The following is a 14,795-nucleotide window of genomic DNA, read 5'->3' as shown; positions in this document are numbered from 1 at the left end:
TCGTGTTATTCGACGTTTTGTGAGAAGTCATCGCTATTGGTTAGAGAAGGGGAGAGACTGGGTCAGGTGATGGAGAAGACCACTGTTCAATGAGATCTTCTCCTCACACGGCCTGAGAATAAGTCGGTCCCTCCCAACCCGGATACGCAGAGGGGTAATAAATATTGAAAATCTTCTTCAGTGTGAAGCTCGCAGGCAGCAATTCCAGTACCCAAGGTGAGGAGAGCTCCCCTCGGGTCCACGCGCTTTGAAGGGGGATCATTTGAAGTCACATCAAAGCGCCTACAGCAGGAAACGGTATAATTTTGATAACAGACAGCGGGGAAGACTAGGGAGGGTGTGTGTTGCACGGGTTCTTTCACAGTCGTGAATAGTTGCATGCAGAATACCGTGCCTTGTACCACCGAGAGCATCAACGAACGATGGCGGAGTGTGGGAGGAAGGCGCTGTCGCTGCTTGAGGCGGCCCGATGCCGCTACGAGAGTCTGCAGATCTCTGATGACGTTTTTGGGGAATCGGGAGATGACAGTAGCGAAAACCCCTTCTACAGCACCTCAGGCGACTCAAATTCAGATAACTACACCGGGGAGGCCGATGAGCAGAGGGCAGGTGACAGTGGGAGCAGTCTGAGCGGCGGAGGTCCCCCTGGCTCAGTGTCAAAGAGCCAGGCAGAGGAGGACGGATGGAGCGACACGTTGCAGGACATCACTGTGCCCCCCTACACGGACACATATGGTACGTTTTATTACAAAGGAATGAAAACACAACTTGCAGTTTGATATTTTCGTACTGTAATATCTCCCACCCATTGGGATGCTTTGAATTCCGAATCATACTTATGAATTATTTGCCAAATCACTGTGCAATAGGCTATTGGTCTGATACACACACACACACTGAACTATTGTCTAATAGTGTGTGTTTGTGTGTTTAAAAAAGAGCAAGATAGAACATTTGGCAAGTCTTTTACACTGATATTTGGTTAAGAAAATAAACTACAATATGGACAAGTTATGGAAATCGATGGGTCAAAAGGTGTGGAAACCCTGTCTGTGTTGGTCATCTTTCCTTTAATGTAGTATACATAGCATTGGTCTGCTGTTTATTCAGTTGTTTAGTCTATTCAATTCCACTGTTACACTCATACATATGATAGAGTAAGTCTTCATTGTGGCTTACGCTTGTAATTGCTTAGTTTGGGCACATTTGTTGTTCTGAGGCAACAGATAAGTATTGTGGAATAGCTTTTTGTGGTATTAGAGTTGGATCATGTGTGTGTGTTTGTGAGGGGGTGGGAAAAGAAAATATACAGTTTTGAATAAGTGCAAACATACAACATCTACCTCACACTATTTCCTTATTACACTAAAATAGTGTAATAGCTATTGTTAGAAATGTTTTCACAATGTCTGTAACTGTGTATTTTCATATGCATGTTCTTGTGTTCACGTGTTCAGTACATGCATGCATGCATGCATATTTGCGAGAGCTCCTTCCTGTAAGACAGAGTCGTGACAGACAAACTATAACGCCCACACACTCACTCTTTCACCCAGAGATGTGCGTTTGACTCTCCCCCTCTCTTTATCTTTCTGTCTCCCCTCATACATCTCCATTTAGGGTGTAGCGTCCAATCAGTGACTACAGGCCGGAGTTGTAATGTCAGTGTGTTTCTCATCCTCGCTGCCTCCTGCTCCACCTGCCCAGGGCAGCTTCACTGAGGGAAGAACTCCCCTGGCTTCTGCAGTGCTGCCACAAAACAGCCCTGACAATCTGTCCTCAAACCAAACTAACCAGACTGTAAATTGCAACATGGTAGCCTTAAAAACAAGCATACATCTGGAAATGGATGGCATTTGTAATCATTTGATTCATTAGGATTAAAAAATGTAGTATGTAAATGAAAAATTGTAAGTTGTGGTAACCAAGGTGTGGGGATTTGAGATGTTTTGGGGAAGTGTTCAAAAGGCTACAGTGAATGGTTGATAGGGGTTGGTATCGGATTGAGGAACAGATGTGACTGGTGATAATGCCATCCTGTCCCCATCTGGTAGCCTGCTTTAGCCTGGGTAGAGCAGCCTTGGGAGGGTTTGGTCTGGACGGAAACCAACGACAGGGGGGCACTTGGTTCTGTCCACCGAAAAGACAAGGTACACCTGGAATGGGTATGTTCAGGGATCAGGGATATGCTTAAGGACTGGGGCTGGGCTCTTTAAAGACCAATGGGCCCTGAAAGGATGTGAGGTGTAAGATAACAGATAACAGTAGCTAAGCCTGGCCTCATGACCATTTAGGTGAAATGATCTAGCAACCACCTTGTTGAACCGTAACCATGCATACCTCTGTCCTGCTGGTTGTTAGGGGTTGTGTCTGGACCAAGGCCCTGGTTCTCCCATGAGGCAGTAACACAGGAGGTGACATGTGGTGTTCTAGCTGACAGCACATGCACACTGAATCTGAACATGGTCAATATAACTCTCAGGTGGCTTCATTTGTACAGTACGGTACAGATGTGTGTGTGTGTGTGCCTGCTTCAGATTATGTTCCCAGATCCTGTCAGTCATCCATGCTAGCAGCAATGCAAGCCTCTGTTGACACATTGAGTGCTGTCAGCAGGTGTGTGTTAGTTTGTGGCGTTTGGCTGAATGAGTGTCTGGAACAGGACTGGTCCAGGTTGAGCTTCACAGTGTCTGCTCCATGTTCCAGCCATTAGGCACCAGATCGGACAACACACGTACAGCAAGGCAGTGGACAGATGGAGAGATGTAAATAGATGGAGAGATGGTGTTGAACAAAAAACGACGACAGGATGGACACTTCCGAGTTGCGAGTTCGGCTTGACAGATTGAAATCTGGGTTTGAGTTGTGTATCCAGATCTGCTGACTGCCTCTACAGTATGTGACAGAAGGTTTCCTTGGGGACAGCTGCTGTGCTGACATACATAAATCATAACCTGTGGAGAAGGACTATGGAGGAGGCCGCAGTGTCGCGCTGTGGGACAGTGCAGGCGGATTGAAGCTAAGGACGTGTTGTTTTGTGTTTCTGAGTTCTTCATGTGGGATGGGTCAGCCGGGGGCTCCGCCCTCTTCTTTTCAGACACGGTCATGGATATTATCTGTCGGAAATCCCTGCAGAGTAAAGTGCTATAGGACCACGATATGGATTACAGATGCATCCTAGTGGGTTATGTAACATTTGTATGGTGATGAAGCTTTCACATTAGTCTCTATCTCTTTACCAAGACTGGCGTTGCATATCTCCTCAAGCCATGATCCACACACTCAGCAGTCACACATTCACCAGTCATACACTCACCCCATCACATTCTGTTTTTTAGATGGTTCCACAGTTTGAAAGATGTTTTGATGTGACTATTTATATTATGCATTTTAGAAAAGGTCTATATAACCCAATGTATTTTAATATCCTCTTATAAGAGTAGTATTGATATACTGAATACTGAACATGAGTACTACTGTGGGTTTAAGTATACTGTATCTGCAGTGCTTGCAGTGAATTCTTAGTGAATCCTTTTTTCTCTCACACAATATCTTAAGAAGAATTATCTCATGAAATTCTTAATTCTCTGAAAAGGAAGATATGGATGAGTGTAGCTCGGGGTACGGATAGAAAAAAAGAAAAAAGAAAATGAAATCATTTTTATGAGGAACCTTTCCGAAGGGCATGAAACAACTTAATTTCACCAGAAGTGCTGCTCATTTTGCAGTTATATTTAGGTCACATCCCCAATTATGTTTAATGAAACTTTCTGCAGCCACACTGTATTTCACAGGTTGCTTTCATGTTGTAAACCTGTAATGGGTTGGAGAGCTGAGGTTAGGAAGGTTTGGGTATACTGTGGGTCTGACTGCTGCTGGAACTGTCATCTAACCTGGGAGGTATCCTGTGTACTTATTAGAGGAAGCAGAACCCTCATTGGAACTGTCTGGTTATTGTAGTTGTGGTCCGTTGTGAAATCCTTGTTTCCGCCGGGTACCTAATCTAGTTGGCACAAAGTTGAAGAGGACCTGGCAGTAGTCCGCCTCGCTAATTAATTTCACCATCTGGTCAAGCAGCCAAGATAGTCTTCCAGGCATACTGAGCTGGAGAAGGACATTTTTGCAAGTTCTTGAAAACAATTACTGGAAGTAACTCATTAAGTCAGGAATTGATCTGTAGTCCCTTTTCTCTCTGCTAACGGTATCCGACAACAAGAAGAAACTTGGAATACAAAGGAATACAAAGGTTTGCATCCAGAGCACCTTTCTGTTTCCTCAAGTGTGTTCAAACACGTACGCTTTACACCAGTCAATAAGAGAATCATGTTCACACTCAGAAGCACAGCCTTGGGTTGAGGAGCATAGACACTCAAATCAATACACCACTAGTGAAAGCAGGAAGGCTTCTTTGATTGGACTAATGAGAGTTACCAGGCTAACCGTTGAATCTCCCTGTTTGGCTTCAGGGAGACAGAGCTCGTGGTGATTGCAGTATGGTTGCTGTCACATTGAGTCAATGTGAACCACAGCCTACAGCTCATCAATGACCTACAACCATCCAAGAAACAGAGATGAGGATGTTATTCTATGAACTGATCTTTAAGAAGCAGCTTAAGCTCAGCTGTGCTAGTATACAGTAACTCTGAGTTGAGATGTGAATTAAGCTGTTAGGTAGCAGGTTGGACATGGTATGTTTTCTTAGGGATGTAGTCTTATTGTAGTCAAGACTGAATTGAAATGACTAATTAACTCTCCTTTATGACGCTTTGAATGTTTTCTCTTGTCCTTGGGTATACAACATACAAAATGCCAGACAGAATGGTGAACACACTCTTTAATAAAATGCATGGCATGCAGATACATTTCTGTCCGACTGGCAGTGGATTTCAATTGAGTATTTCTATTCTACGGTCCACAGCCACTCACGCTAACTGAATCAATAATGTTTGAATCTCCCTACTCTCTCATCACTCTTCAGGCCCCGCCCAGAAAATGGCCGCCACCTCCTCTGCACTGGATTTTTTCCAGCTCTTTGTTCCTGACAATGCCATTCAGAACATGGTGACTCAGACCAACATGTACGCCAAAAAGTACCAGGAACGCTTTGGCATCGATGAGGGGTGGCGTTCCGTCACTGTTGCAGAAATGAAGTCCTTCCTGGGTAAGAACATATCGTCATATTACATCAAACATCTTGCATTAAATCTAGAGTAAACAATGACATAACTACAGCTGAAATAAAAAACTTGACTCACATTTTCTTCTTCATTCAGACATTTACCCACTTCACACTACATTTTACCTATTTACTCTGATGAACGTGATATAGCCTAAGTTTGCTCGTGAGAATATTACAAAATGCAACAAACATCGTTCCAAATGAAACCTGGTCCTAACTGGGCCTGCAGGGTTCATGACGTCCACCAGCGTGCAGCGCTGTGAGTCGGTGCTCAGCATCTGGAGCAGCGGCTTCTTCAGCAACCGCAGCATCGCCCTGAAGATGAGCCAGGCCCGCTTCGAGAAGATCCTCAAGTACTTCCACATCGTGGCCTTCCGCTCCAGCCAGGGCCAAGGCAGCCAGGGCCTGTACAAGATCCAGCCCTTCCTGGACTCCCTGCAGCAGTCCTTCAGCTGCTCCTTCAGACCCTCACAGACACAGGTGGGATACACACACACACACACACACATAAATCATTATCTGTCTGAGTGAACATGATCCAATGTGGGTCCTCCTGTTCAGTGTGAACTGGTTTTCCATTAGGCAGCAGTGAGATGTGTTTAGTAACTGGGTTGTTAAACACAGGGACCCAGATTATGTTCAGAGAGATGCCAAAGCACAGTGAGTGAAGCCGTCACTAAACCTGCTCCGGCTGAGTGACGTGAGCCAGATCCTGAGGATTCTCACACAGACGGACTCCTGGCAAGGTTCTCTTCTGTGGAAGTAGGACAGACCATCTTATTTGTCCAATTTCTGTTCCAGCAAGGAAAAACTAAAATAAATATTCAGAGAATTCACTAGGATTTACGCTTCAGTTTATTCAGCCATTACATATTTCAAAGTTGACAATACAAGTGTTTTTACATTTTGAAACTGGACTGTATCTATCCTACCACTCTTACCTTCCCTCCTTTTACCAACGCATGAGTCTCACCTCAGAGTTCCCTTACCCCCTAAACCAGCTCACTCCTGTCTCACTCAACTGGGTTGGTAGCATTTGTAAATGCAAACTTTTATTTAAATAATCCAAATAGTCAAGACACCTGAGTCTGTCAGAGGGTGGAGAGGAGCTGGGGGCTTTGGCTCAGGGTAAGGGATAATGAATGTCCTCGCTCTCTCCTCTCTCTGTATGTCTTCGGGAGAAAATATCCCCCATCTCCAATGTAAATGTTCCGTTTTCTCTGACAGTATGTCAACCTCCTGTTCTGTGGTCCAATGAACACCTCAAATCTCGAGAGAGAGAGAGAGAGAGAGAGAGAGAGAGAGAGGGAGGGAGGGAGGGAGGGAGGGAGGGAGGGAGGGAGGGGGAGGGGGAGGGGGAGGGGGAGGGGGAGGGGGAGGGGGAGGGGGAGGGGGAGGGGGAGGGGGAGGGGGAGGGGGAGGGGGAGGGGGAGGGGGAGGGGGAGGGGGAGGGGGAGAGAGGGAGAGAGGGAGAGAGGGAGAGAGGGAGTTGATGTCAAACCACACTGATGACATAAACATTTGGAAAAGTGAATCAAAATGCTGGACCTTACGCCAGCCAGAAACAATTCTGCTTAGCTTTAAGTTATTGACCCACTTTTATTGACAAAATATGTTGTTTCACACACACATACACCCACACAAACACACCACACATACACCCCTTCAAACACACACACACACCACACATACATGTTTCTGTGGATGGATGTGAGAAATACAGTAGCATGCCATATACGGCATATATTTCTCAAGACCAAAGAAAGATATCCTGTCAACCTCACCATCTTCCAGTTCCCCAGGTAACACGGCTGAACTCAATATCATCTGATTTAGGGTGTGTCAGATACAGACCTGAGGGGACTAAATGGTGAGAGCACACACACACACATCCATACATTAAGGTAAGCCTGTGCTGTGTGTGATATCGGCCCTACAGGTTCTCCATGAGCCTCTGATCGATGAGGACCCTGTCTTCATCACCACCTGTACAGAGAGGGAACTGAGGAAGAGGAAGAAGAGGAAGTTCAGTCTCTGGGTCAGGCAGTGCACCTCCACCGGCTTCATCTGCCAGGTACACCATGCCGTGTGTGTGTGTGTGTGTGTGTGTGGGGGGGGGGGGGGTGGGGGGGGGGTGTCCCCTGCCTGCCTGCCTGCTGCATCTCCCCTGCCTGCTGCATCTCCTGTGCGTGTATATGAGTGTGTGAGAGAAAGAGTGAGAGAAAGAAAAGATGATTCTTATGCAGTGCCCTTGCTGCACCTTGCCAACACAGTGCAGCCACCTTCAAGTCCCCTCTGTTTTCTCTCAGGCTTACATAAGACAGCTGTTCATCTGGGGCACAGCATTGCACCAATGGCAGGGAACGAGACATCTTACTGACACATGTGCACACAGCCACACACCTACACCCCCCCCCCACACACACACACACTCCCCACACACACACACATACACTATCTAGTGGTTCCAGTCAGTTTAACCGTCTTCCTTTGCTGCTACATTGCTTTCACTTAGTGAAATGTTCCACTGGGAACAAATTAAGAAAGAAATAAAGAAAAATGAGGGTAATGGGATGGCATTAGTAGAGCAGGGGTTAGGAGCTGAAGCAGACAGAGAAGGGCAAACACACCACTTAACAAGATTGCTCCGCCAGAGTAGGGGTTTAATAGGCCAGATGAATTCTGGACAGGGCTGGGGGAATGGAGGCCAGGGAACAGGGCTGGGGGCTGTGCATGAGGCACTGGGAGCTTGGCGTGGGGCTGAGTTTGGGGTAATTGGGGCTGGGGGACCAGGCTGAGGGTCGGAGATGAAGGCTACATTTTTCATTTAACAATTGAATCATGCAGAGCTTTTGGATATTATGCCCACTAACAATCAATAACCACAAATATAATTTTGCCAAAACCATGTCTTTCATAAGAGGTTAATTGACTTGAAATGATCCTTTATGTGGTGTCTGGTTCTGTCCTCCTGGTCCAGATCTATGTCCACCTGAAGGATGGTCAGGGGGTGGACGGTCTGTCCGCACTGAAGAACAAGCCACAGCTCCACAGCATGGTGGCCAAGCAACTGTGCCATAACCTGTCCGGGCGCAACGCTATCGTGTTCACAGGACCCAGCATCACCAGCCTCAACCTCTTCCAGGAGTTCCAGAAACAAGGTCGCAATTCACCCCCCCCCCCTTCCCTCTTTCTCATTCTCTCCCTCACTCTGTGACTTTTCATTCAAGGTGACTGACTGTCCCTAGGTATCTGTGTGGCCCTTCCATGACACCCACTTTGGTTCTTAGCAAGAATTCTTTTTTTGTTCTCCCTCTGTCTGCCTCCCTCCCTCCTTCCCTCCTTCCCTCCCTCTCTGTCCTCTCCCACCCCCCTTTCATCTCTGTGCAAGATATCTCATTCCTCATCTCCACTTCCTCCTAAAACCCCTGCAGTTTTAATTACCGTGTGTAAACACCTCCGGCTAGCAAACGGGAGGGAGAACAGAGCAGGCACTAGGACCTTGACCTTGAGACAACCCTGACAGCATGCCGACACACTGATTCCAGAACCAGCAACTGGACTAGTCCTCTTCTGAGGATCTTTAGGAGTGGACCTCTCTCTCTGATCCCAGTGTTGTCATAAACAGATTAGAGTTTGGTGAGTGAAGGAGACTGAGAGGTACACAAGAGGCACTCACCACACACACACACACACCCACACACACAGACACACACACACAGAACACAAATACACACAACAAAGAGGTTCTAATCTAAAGCTTCCTGTAGCCTTGGAACTGACATAGACACATGCACGTGCCACCACACACAGCACAGATATGAATCACTTTCCACCCTCAAATATCAGCACCACGGTTGTCTATAGTCTGATAATCAGAAGATAAAGACAACAGAGGGAGGAGGAGAGATTTGTCCTTTGTGAGTCCTCTTTGTCTCCCCCCTCCCTCCTCCTCCTTTCCCCTACATCATCAAATAATAATTAGACCAAAAATGGAAACTGTCATTACCACAGTCCCCTTAGTTTCATTCTAAAATGAAACATGACATATTCACTTAACCTTTTTTCCTGTCAGGCTGTCTATCTGTCTGTCTATCTGTTAGTCTGTCTGTCTACATTTAGTCATTTAGCAGACGCTCTTATCCAGAGCGACTTACAGTAAGTACAGGGACATTCCCCCCGTAGGGTGAAATGCCTTGCCCAAGGACACAACGTCATTTTTCGCACCGCCGGGAATCGAACCGGCAACGTTCTGATTAGTAGTCGAATTCCCTAACCGATCAGCCATCTGACTCCCTGCGTCTGTCTCTCTGTCTGCCTGTCCACCAGAGATCTACTGCTGCGGCCTGCTGAGCACCAGGAAGAGTGACTGCACGGGCCTGCCCCAGTGCATGCTGGTCAGTACCTCCACTCCCCAGCAGCGTGGCCTATCCTGCACCATGATGAGAGGCAACATGTCCCTGATCAGCTGGTACAACAAGGGCCACTTCCGCTTCCTCACCAACGCTTACTCTCCCACCAAGCAAGGTAAGCAGGTCTGGGGGATATGGAAATAGTTCATACTGCACACACCCACCCTTAGTGTGCTCTGCTGCCCAGAGCTCTGCCGAGTGTCTTCATGTCTCTGTGTGTGTGTGTGTGTGTTTCAGGGATGATCATCAAGAGGAAGAGCGGAGAGATCCAGTGTCCCCTGGCGGTAGAGGCGTTCGCTGCTCACCTTAGTTACATCTGCAAGTACGACGACAAGTACAGCAAGTGAGTACCAGACGCCCGCCAGGCCTCCTACCCTCCAGCCTGCTGACAGCTGCTAATCCTGTCTGGTGATCACGACATGGTCAAAACGGAATTCTTGTCTGCAAATGCGTTTTTACAAATGTGTTATCGGTTTTCTTCTATGGTCGACAGCCTTCAGTCGATTCAGATGCTTGTTGCCTAGTAACGGTGCGGTCATGTCAGAAAACACGTAGGATCTCTTTTATATCTCAACTTGCTGGAATGCTCCTGAACAAGCCGCTCCCCACCTCTTATTTAGCCAATCAAAAATACCACCCACTTGAGTGGAGCCAATTAGATGTGCCACTCCAACTCTGTCTATACAATCTGATCTCTTCACTTCTGACGAACCAATCTGTGTGTTTGTTAACTCCCCTCAAGGTACTTCATCTTCCACAAGCCTAACAAGACGTGGCAGCAGGTGTTCTGGCTGACGATCAGCATCGCCATCAACAACGCCTACATCCTGTACAAGCTGTCCGACGCCTACCATGTCAAGCGTTACAGCCGGGCCCAGTTCGGAGAGAGACTGGTCAGGGAGCTGCTGGACTTGGACGAATGTTCCCCCACACAGTGAAGCAGCAGGCTAAGACCCACTGTAAAATACACACTTTTAGTGTTCTGTATATACTAAACATGCACATTGTGTAAACTCACACACGCAGCGCATATTCACACTCTACCGTCTTTCGTTCTCTCTCTATATCACGCAAACACAGATACACGCATACATTGTAAATATGATGTGTTTTCCCTCTCGTAGTCTTAGGTGTTTCACACTGACACACACTGGCACACACTGTTTCCCCCGTGCAAACACGCCAACAAACACTGACATGCAGGCACTTTCATACACACATACACACAAACACACACTCCTCCCGTGCTGTAGAAACTAAAACCCCTCTCTCTGAAGCCGTGCCAAGTCAGACACAGCCCCCCCCCCCCCCCTCCACAGAGACTGGGAGAGCCGGCCCCCTCTCTCCTGTCTGACCTGTATCTGCTCTGCTCCCAGGGAGATACCACCCGACACACGTCTCTCTACATACACCAGAGCCACTGTACAGATAAAATGCCTCAGTACCATTAGTTTGACAAGCTGCATGACTACAAGCATAATAATGTACTCTCGTTCAGTGTGCTAAGAAAATATGTATTTGATCATCTTTTGTCCGTCTTGTGGAGATGGCTGGGTGGAGTGATGATGGTGATGTATATAATCCAAGACTATTAGCCAGTCATCCAGGGAGCAACATCTGGTGTCACAGCTATGCGTCCTAAAGAGTCAATACTATATGACATGTGAGACAAATGATAAGTCCTATAGAGCAACTAAGAATCTGTCCATAGACTGGAATGGACTAGAGTCTATCAGGCTCTCATGCACTTTCCATCTCCATGGTCTTGCACGTAAGAGATTTAACAATAGTTCCTTGACATGTTTACTAGATATCGTCAGTAGCTTTGGTGGGATTCCTATTAAGGGTAACATTCCGCCCACCCCCCTAAATATGATCAAATATGATAGATCAATCAGAAAACATGATTAGTCTAAATATGCATCCTCTGACTCAGAGCAGCCCCAAAGATGCAGCCCCAGAGATGAATAAGTAGAATACACTTTAGAATAACCAATGTAGAAAACCAAATGAATAATAATATGACAAATATTTATATTATGAAATATAATAGCTAAAACATTTAAAAGATGGATGGATCAAGCTCATATCGATGATTCGATCCGATATCACTTAGAAAAGACAAAAGATTGTGATCTTTCACTTTTCTTTTTCTAATGCACCATTGTCGTTGTTGTCGTAGTGTACTGTATGATTCTGTGACCCACTGTCTGTGCACTGTTATTCTGTTCACAGTAACACTGTTTAAAAGCTTCATCACCGTACAACACTCAACTTATACATCCAACTACTATTAAAGACAGCAGATTCCATGGGGATTAGAGATAATAATGACTTTGAGAAGGATCCTAAATGAGTATGAGTATCATATAAATTCACATTGCAGTTACTGTATATATCTCAAGTCTGGGATTGCTTCTGCACAGCTGCTGTTACTAGGCAACTTGTTTAAGGAAGTGTGGAGGCCATGCTGGTCATCAGGAAGGAGCTGCAGTAGACCAGGGGAGGTCTGCCCAATCACACATAGTACTGCTCACTCTGATCCCACACACACACACACACACACACACACACATCCACACACACACACACAGGAGCACACACAGACACTCACATGTATTTAAAGCAGCTTTGTTTGGTAGGTTCAGCTTTATGTAAAAGTGTAGTTTCTAGTTTGGCATCCCAGACATAATGTACCAGTGACAGTTAAAATTATTTGATGTATTTTGATTTCCATAGGGAATTATTGCTCTCCTAATCAATTATAATTGATACAATTTTAAGGTTTTATTCTCAGGTTGAAATCCAATGGTTCAATATACAAATTTCATTTGAGGCTGAAATGACTAGGATTTAGTTTATAATTTCACAGATCAGCCATATCAAATATGTTCTCAGTGCCTTTTCAAGAAGTCTGCTCTTAAGGTTATGATATTTTATGTCACTCTATGGCTTTTACATCCAGTGGGTGGATGGTGGAGGAGTATGTGTGTGAGAGAGAAGAGAGAGAGAGTAGAGAAAGGAGAAAAAAAACATTAATCATGGACAAGACGACAGAAGATTACTGTCAAAACTTCATGCAATGTTAATGATTATATGACTATTCTGCAGTAAGATTCAATGTTATCAATCAGATGATTGATATATTGTTTCCATATGCAATCCCAGCACTATCTTAGTACCTCTTGCTAGATTAACAAGTTATGTTCATGGCTAGCCTTTCAATCTATTAGCATACGTCATCATTCTGTCTCTCCACTGGATTTACTCCTGGGCTTAGACCCATAAATAACACAGACAGCAAGTCTTCAGACAGCAAGTCTTCAGACAGCAAGTCTTCAGACAGCAAGTCCGTCACTCATACCGCACCAATGCTCCAGGCCCCCGCTACCCAATTAGCACTCCTATTGGAGAATCTAGACCTGCATACCAATTAGTGCTCCTTTCCTTTGGGGGTGTCTCAATAGTTTGAATCGACTTCCTCTCCTTGTCTCTTTTCCTTTCAGTTTAACTAGACAGGTGGAACCTTCTTACGGCCTTAAACTACCTGGGGTTTCCAGATCAATGACAGTGAGGGGAGACAAGGAAAGGGAAGCACCTTGAAGTGCTTGGTCATGTGGTCGTTGGTACGATTAAACAATGTCTGTCACACCATGTTGTAACGCAGCTTACAGCCTTCCAGATTCAACTCAGCTGTTCAGTACATCAAAGCTACACTGGACCTATCGATGATTGTCATACTCAAATGCAATGGGAGGTCACGGGATGTTGGAAATGCCTGCTTGTGTGCCACTGTGTTCCACTGCCTGTTTAACAGAGTGTGCTTTGGGCCTAAACACTAACTCATTCTGGATGGGAGCTGGAGAGCTTCTGATGTCATTGAGAAGATAAGACCTTAGGTGACCTCAGGGCTTCATAGAATTAGACATTCTAAGGTTTATTTAGAATATGTATAAACTACGATAACCTTAAAAGGTGCTTTCAAAACACTGTTACGAAAAATTGAAGTTGGAATTTTAATGTGTTTCATCATAACAAGCTCAATAACTTTTCAGTTATACGTTTAGGGGTGGAAATGGTTCTGTGAATGGAAATGGGCGGTGGCTAGGATGGTGTATTTAATTGTTGTGTGTTGTGTGTAAAATATCTCATGTACGTTGGACTAAAATTCCTAAACGACCTAATCTAGTGATCAGTTCAGATGTTACTGTATGTAGAGTCAGAAAACAAACTGCAGTGTACTGATGCTGTTGATAAGGAGAAGTTGATCCCCAGCGAGGCCTTGACCAGTGTCTGGAGTCAGCCTCACTGTGCCACTCTAAGAATGCCCAGAGTATGTTGTGTTGTGGAATATGGACCATGCTTCCTGTTTATTGGTCTGTGGCTGGTTCAGGACAGTGATTGCTGTATCGTGTGTTTTTCTCCTCTCTGAAGGTGTGTTGTTACACGTTGTCTCCGCTGTACATGTATGTGTGTGTATCTTCCCATGTTAACAGTGCACTAACCCCCTTCCCCCCCCCCCCCCAGGTCTGGTGTTGTAAATCCTGTGTAACCCCACCACTTAAGAGAGTTTACACCATTTTGCACACATAATAAATGTTCATAATTTTATATGCACCAACAGCGTTCTTTTGTTTGTACTGTGTACTGTCTTGAAAGGAGTGGGAACTCTGGGGTTCACAGTAATGCGGAATACAAATTAAAACACGAGGTCTCGATGAAACACTTGGACTTGTTTGTATATAAATGCATTTATTTAAGTTAATCATTTTTTATCATTCAAAGTTGAATTCCTGCCATATCTATAAAACAATGAACAATTAGAAGCGCTGTACAGTAGACCAACTAACTAGTAACCGCTGTTGCTTGTGTGTATATATGTACATACTGTACAGACACAATCGTACTGTATATACAAACATATACACTTTTACATTGTTACCCCATGCTAACTCCAGGCCACTTCACATGATTTTAAATTCCAATGTATCCAATTGTCCTACAGCAAACAATAGTTATTTTTTTCAAGAGGAACACACCATACTAGATAATATCTCAAATTACTATTTTCATGATTCCGAATTTGGTTTATTATCTGTAATTATGTTAATGGGCATTATGCTTGTCCCAGTCCCAATCTTAAGTACAAATATATTGACAATGCAAATCAAATAGTAAATAACTTTGGCACATTGTGCTATGTA

At 45.1% G+C, this 14,795-nt stretch overlaps 1 protein-coding gene across 1 annotated transcript; it reads left to right on the top strand.

Moving 5' to 3' along the window:
• The first annotated feature begins 207 nt into the window (after positions 1 to 207).
• On the top strand, positions 208 to 10,893 carry pgbd5 (piggyBac transposable element derived 5). Its single transcript, XM_084667292.1, has 8 exons — positions 208 to 735; positions 4,979 to 5,161; positions 5,409 to 5,659; positions 7,119 to 7,253; positions 8,160 to 8,340; positions 9,509 to 9,706; positions 9,829 to 9,934; positions 10,334 to 10,893. Exons 1-8 carry the CDS (start codon positions 423 to 425, stop codon positions 10,527 to 10,529), a joined length of 1,563 nt encoding a protein of 520 aa, XP_084523418.1. The 5' UTR covers positions 208 to 422; the 3' UTR covers positions 10,530 to 10,893.
• Positions 10,894 to 14,795: the final 3,902 nt, after the last annotated feature.

This window comes from Hypomesus nipponensis, chromosome 11 (genome assembly GCF_054491055.1).
Source record: "Hypomesus nipponensis isolate SF chromosome 11, ASM5449105v1, whole genome shotgun sequence".
NCBI classification, from domain to species: domain Eukaryota; kingdom Metazoa; phylum Chordata; class Actinopteri; order Osmeriformes; family Osmeridae; genus Hypomesus; species Hypomesus nipponensis.
Note: the sequence above shows the minus strand (reverse complement) of the source record. Positions and strands in the feature narration are given on the sequence as shown.

Coding starts and splice junctions, on each gene's coding strand:
- pgbd5 (XM_084667292.1), top strand. CDS start 423: ATGGCGGAGTGTGGGAGGAAGGCGCTGTCGCTGCTTGAGGCGGCCCGA. Junction 736..4,978: donor CCCCTACACGGACACATATG/GTACGTTTTATT, acceptor ATCACTCTTCAG/GCCCCGCCCAGAAAATGGCC. Junction 9,707..9,828: donor TTACTCTCCCACCAAGCAAG/GTAAGCAGGTCT, acceptor TGTGTGTTTCAG/GGATGATCATCAAGAGGAAG.